The 6,111-nt window shown below is 44.4% G+C and overlaps 1 protein-coding gene across 1 annotated transcript; it reads right to left on the bottom strand.

Annotated features, from left to right (window-relative positions):
* Window positions 1-1,421: 1,421 nt before the first annotated feature.
* LOC105106976 (glycerol kinase) lies at window positions 1,422-3,083 on the bottom strand. Its single transcript, XM_011000773.1, has one exon. It carries the CDS (start codon window positions 3,081-3,083, stop codon window positions 1,422-1,424), a length of 1,662 nt encoding a protein of 553 aa, XP_010999075.1.
* Window positions 3,084-6,111: the final 3,028 nt, after the last annotated feature.

Raw genomic sequence — 6,111 nt, 5'->3', positions numbered from 1 at the left:
ACTTGCGCCCGAGCCCTGGAGCAGCTGCTGCGCCCGGGACGCATTGGCTGGCCCGCCCCGGCACCAGCGACAGCGCGCTGCGTTGGGTACAAGGGATGGCGAAAGAGGTCAGCTGGCAGCCTGCCGGAGCTCGGCAGAGCCGGCTTCGGCTACCTCGCAGAGTACCTGGGATCCCCACCGGGATCTGACCATTGTTCAGCTGATCGATTTCTGCGCGCACGACTTCAGCATCCGCCGTTAAACCCACCTCTTCCTCTGAAAGTCTCTCCAGCTAGGGAAAGGGTTAGTTCACGCTTCTCCCACCAGCTGGAGAAAGGGTCAGGAGTTAGCTTCTCTGGAGCGTGGCAACCAACTGTTCGTGGGTCTGTGTCCCCCACACCACCCCCAAACTCTGGGGGCCTCCTCACTTTCGTGTCTCAGATTCCCACGTGAATTCTGGAAATCTTTCACTTATTCATTCATTCAATGGACATTGATAGAATACCTACAAGTGCCAGGAACCATTCTGAGCACTGGGGATACACCCAGTGACCAAGTCAGTCATCCATTCTGCTCTCAGAGAGTACAAATTATGAGGAGAGACAGACATAAGAAAAATAACCACACCATTGGGTGTGTAATTGCAAAATGAAACCCTACTATGAATGAAAGGGAAGGTTCTAGGATGTAAACTGGAGGGTCAGTCTCTGAAGAAGTGACTTTGACTTGAATTATAATGGTGAATCTAGTCCAAGCAAAGGGGAGCACATGTGCAAAGGTCCTGTGGCTGAAACTCAAAGAAGACCAATATAGTGGGAGCTCAGGGAACAAGGAGGAGATTGGAATGAGATGAGCCAAAAATTGTGGCAAAGGGCCTGATCCTTGCAGGCTGTGTTTAGGGTTCAAGTCTTTACCCTAAGATTTGCCACTGAAGGGTTTCAATTATAATGGGTTAAATAAAAAGATGGATTCTAAGCTGTGCCTCATCCTGCGAGCACTCACTACATGTTCTTTATAAAGCTTACTGTACAGTTGGCCAACTCCACGTAGCAGGTAGCTGTCAAGTCATTGCTACAGGGGATTTGGAACAGGGCAAAACAACAGTTGAATACTCAACCCCTACCCCCACCATGCCCCTTTCTCCTTAACATTTTAATAGAAAGTTGGATTCAAAACAACAACTGGGTCATTCAGGGGACTTGTTTGTGACTTTTAGTATTCAAAACGTGCTGGTTTTTTTCCTAATTGAGAAATTACTTTTTTTTTTTTCTGCTGCATTTTCTTTATTTCAAGCCACAGATCTACTTGGAGGATCAGGCAGCAGGTGGCTTATAAATGAAATCAGAGTCTATGAATAGTGTCATCACATGAAGAGACAGAATCACTGGATTCTCTCCTTAGGTAAAGAGCTCCCATCTTCAGAATCCATGCATTGGTATTATTTATGGCACTCCTGAGAGGTACCTTGCTCCGATTAACATTACCATGCTACTCACTATAAAAAAACCCAAGGGTAGACTACTGAAGATACTAGGATCACCACTTTCTGGAGACTGCGTTGTAACCCAACCCATTGACTTCATCACAGCTTTTTTCCACGTCGAATAACGAATTTCACTTTCCTTAGCGTTGATCTGAGGTTCAAACCGCTCCATCGTGACAGCTGACAAATCCTCAGGTTCCAGGCTCCAAATGCCAACCCCTTCTGCAGCCCCTGCTGCCATGGCAGCTCCCAGGGCAGTTGTTTCGGGCATCGAGGGCTTCACTACTGGGATGTACAGAATGTCTGCTTGTAGCTGCATAAGAATTTTGTTGTTGGTCATTCCTCCGTCTACCTGCAAATGGCTGAGTGGAATTCCACAGTCACGGTTCATAGCGTCCAAAATCTCTCGAGTTTGGAAACAAACAGCTTCTAATGCAGCAAAAGCAATATGGCATTTATTGGTGAATTGAGTGAGCCCACAGATGATCCCTCTTGCACTGGGGTCCCAATAAGGTGCATACAGCCCTGAAAATGCTGGGACAAAATAGCAGTCGTAGGAAGTGCCTGCTTCTTTAGCAAGTTTTTCAATTTCCTCTGAGGTCTTTATAATTCCAAGATTGTCTCTTAGCCAGCGAATAACAGCACCAGCTATAGCTACTGAACCTTCTAATGCATAATATACTGGTTTGTCTCTGCCGAGCTTGTAAGCCACTGTGGTCAGAAGGCCATGTTCAGAAAATACACATTTGTGGCCTGTATTACATAGTAGGAAACAGCCTGTTCCATACGTGTTTTTGGCTTGTCCGTCCTGGAAGCACATCTGTCCCACCAGCGCAGCAGATTGATCCCCCAAACACCCAGATATTGGCACACCTTCCAAGGTCCCCGCTTTCATTAGACCATAGATCTCAGAAGAACTCCGGACATTGGGAAGAATTTTCATTGGAACTTTAAAAAATTCACAGAGCTGTTTATCCCATTCCAAAGAATGAATGTTGAAAAGCATCGTCCTACTTGCATTTGTTACATCTGTACAATGGACACCTCCTGTGGCTCCTCCTGTCAAGCTCCAAATAAGCCATGAATCAATGGTCCCAAAAAGAGCTCTATCTTCTTCAACTGCCTTTTGAATTTTTTTCACGTTGTCAAGGAGCCAACGAAGTTTCACTGCACTGAAGTAAGTGCTAAGTGGAAGGCCTGTCTTGGACTTGACAAAGTTGTTATTTACTGGAATGCTTTTACTAAGATTCTCAACGGTAGACTGGGTTCTTAGATCAAGCCACACCACAGCATTGTAGAGAGGCTCTCCAGTTAACTTGTCCCAGACCACAGTGGTTTCCCTTTGGTTACTGACGCCAATAGCTTTTATGTTGGAAATATCAATGTTGAGCCGTCCCAATTTCTCACACGTTTTCTCTACACACTCATAGACAGAATGCAGGATTTCCTTAGGGTCTTGTTCCACCCATCCTTCTTTTGGAAATTGCTGTTTTATTTCCACTTGATGATGACTAAGTAGTTCGGCAGTCTTTGAATTGAAAACCAAAAAGCGTGTCGAGCTGGTGCCCTGGTCCACTGCTCCCACTAGCGGCCCCAAAAGTGCTTTCTTCGTGGCTGCCATGAAACTAGCTTCGGTCGGCGGGCAGGCGATCGCGTCCCGTTTCCCGGGTGACGGCGGCGGGCGGGGGAGGGGCGGACGGCGAGTCGGGAGGGTCAGACGGTGCGCAGCCGTAGAACGCTTTATCATTCCTCACCTCTTCCCTCTCCTCCCACGTCTCTTTTAGATTTCTTCCTTGAACCTTCCCCAGTGCTACTGGGGATACTGTGAGTGCACACCACGTCAGACTGTGCAGAGCCCTTCACCAGCCTGAGATTATCCTAGATCAATCCTGCAAAATGATCATTAGCTCATTTGGCAGTTAGTGAAGGGCCAGGCTCAAAGTTACACAGCTGGCAGAGCGGAAAAGATTCAAATATACTTCTGTCTAAAGCCTGGAGAGGAGAGTCATCCCCTCTTCAATTGACTCAAACATGGAACAAATATTTATGGAGTGCCTGCTTTGCACCAGGCATTGCCCTTGGTGCTAATAACACAAAGGTGAGTTAAGACATGGTCTCTGAGCCTTTGAGAATTCACACGCGTTCATTCATTGACTATTTAGAGAAAAGCTTCTACCTGCTAAGCACTAGGTGGGGAGTGGGGGTGGGCTGAATAAGATAGGGTGAATAAGAAAGGTCTCTGTCGTCATGGGACTCACAGTCTAGCGAGGGAAACAGAAAGCAATCATATAGGTATATAATGAAATGAGTGCTCGTGCCCTGAAAGAAACATAGGTTCCAGTGATAGAGAATGAGCCCCTATTTACAACAGATTGGAGGTAACAAGAGTGGAAGTAGGGAGACCCTAAGGAGGCTATTGGAGGGTGGGAGTAGAGGATGGTGGCTTGGTCTACAAGGGAGAATACAGATGGATTTAACGTATGCTTTGGAGATGTAAATTGCAGGACCAATTGATTATCTGGATTCACAATCTATGGTACATAAGAAGAGCAGGACACCCAGAACTCCTAATCACTTGGAGTTCAATCTACTGAATCATGCTCTTGTCTCTTTCCTGGAGCCTTCAGCAGGTAGAAAAGAACTGTCATTTCCCGTCACAGACCATTTAAGCAAAGCAGGGACCCAGGAGGGTCCATCACCATTTTAATTAGCAATTAAATCATTCACTCATTTGTTTGACAGTCAACACGTGTTCATTTGTGTATTATATTGGGTCCCAGGTTATTGGAATTTAATTGTTATTGGAATTAAATTGTTATTGGGTTGGGGTTATTCATTCTGTGAAGGAAAAACCGGGCTGGTCTAACAAGATAACTCACAAGTCTAGGAATGTGAAGGAGAGGCTGGGCTGGTCTAACAAGATAACTCACAAATCTAAGTATTGGAATACTGATCTGAGTTCTGCTAGACTAACTTGTAAATCTAGGTTAATTAGTGTTGGTTTGCTGTTCATGTTTTTTGCTAGCCAGCTGGGTTTTCAAAGATACATATCTGGCTTTGGAATGTTGGTTTGCTGACTCCCTGCCTCCACCTTTGTGATGACAATGCTGCTAAAGCTGTTCCATGCCTATTGGCCGAATACCCCAAGCTTGTACTTTACCCTATAAAACCTCATGTGCACGTCTTGGAGGTGCTCAGAGCTTCGGAGCAGAAGCCCCTCTGAGACCGCCGGCGTAATACATCTGAGTACTCCAACCCTCTGAGTGGTGCTTGTTTCTTGACTGGCCTGTCATTTCCGTAACATTTCAGTCAACAAATATTTACCAGTCACATACTAGGTGGTTGGCATTGGGTAAGTATGAATGAATAAAACATGTATAACTTTTCAATAATTCAACAAAAATGCGTCAAGCACTTCTGCTGTGATAAATCCAGAGGTGGCCATGGTGATAGGAAATCAACACTGTCTGGCTTGAAGATCTGAGTCTCCACCAACCAAGTGTGGTTCCTCTTTCCATTTCTCAATGCTAATTAAGGAATAAGACGGTGATAGTTCAGATTGCCTCATAGATTACAAAAGCCTACCATTGGGAAATGAATAGCTAAAAATTACTTCCTTGTTTTGTTTTTTTTCCATGTGCATTTTACCATAACTAACTTCTACCAGCAAGAAGATGACAATTTTTTCTATAACATGACATTTTACTGTAATTTGAGTTAAAAATGTTCCTATTGTTAAGTTTTAAAGGAAACAGCATTCTCTCTAGATTGAGAATCCTTAGAGGGTACAGTTTAGGACAAAGATCACTGTTCCGGTTTTCACAAGGTGCATTTATCACAAAGGTAAATATTTCTCTGTCATCACACATACACCACACACATGGAACGCAACCATCCCAGTTACCATAATTCATCAAGAGTGACGAGCTCCGGTTAAAGTCAAGTAGAGGACCATCACCATGGTAGTTTCAATGGAATGTCCTTTAAGACGTTCTATTTTCAAGGTTCTTTTGAACAAAGTTCAAGAAATTTGCCATGGGCCCCTCTGTTTTCTCAATGAACTATTTTATCAATCTGACAGGGCTGGAGTGTGTTTGTCCTGGGCAAAGTTGCAGGAGTCTTGCCCAAGATAGCGAGACTTTGTAGCCACCACATTTACAGTCCAAGGTTTCCTTTCCTCTGTATCTTCTTGTTGCTATAGGCATATACAAGTCTCAGACTCCACACACCATTCTGTCCTTCCACATTCTCCTTTGACAACTTCATTGATATAAATTCAGTCATTAACCTTCCATTAGTTAATGTTAGTATATGATTATTTGCTCTACAAAATAGGTGCTTTCATAGCTGCTCTTTTAACCTGTTATAACACTATGAATAATCACTCTTAGAAATTATTATGGTAATCACTAGTATTTATTAAATGTCCTTTCTCTTCCCATGACCCTCATTCCCACTTTTGTTTGCACGTGGCCTGGGAAACTTCTTGGGGTGAAACTAAGAGAGAGAGACTGGAAAGGCCTACTGCAACTGATCTCATCCAGGACAGGCTCTTGAAAGAAGCAGTCAGCAACTCAAACAGCAGGGTCCTTGGAGGTGCAGCAAAACAGGCTCCATCAGTTACTTCTAATTTCCAGGAAGGTTCACTC

The sequence above is a fragment of the Camelus dromedarius genome, chromosome 4 (genome assembly GCF_036321535.1).
Source record: "Camelus dromedarius isolate mCamDro1 chromosome 4, mCamDro1.pat, whole genome shotgun sequence".
In the NCBI taxonomy this organism is placed as follows: domain Eukaryota; kingdom Metazoa; phylum Chordata; class Mammalia; order Artiodactyla; family Camelidae; genus Camelus; species Camelus dromedarius.
Note: the sequence above shows the minus strand (reverse complement) of the source record. Positions and strands in the feature narration are given on the sequence as shown.

Bases quoted from the DNA above. Each gene is read 5' to 3' on its own strand.
- LOC105106976 (XM_011000773.1), bottom strand. From the start codon at position 3,083: ATGGCAGCCACGAAGAAAGCACTTTTGGGGCCGCTAGTGGGAGCAGTG.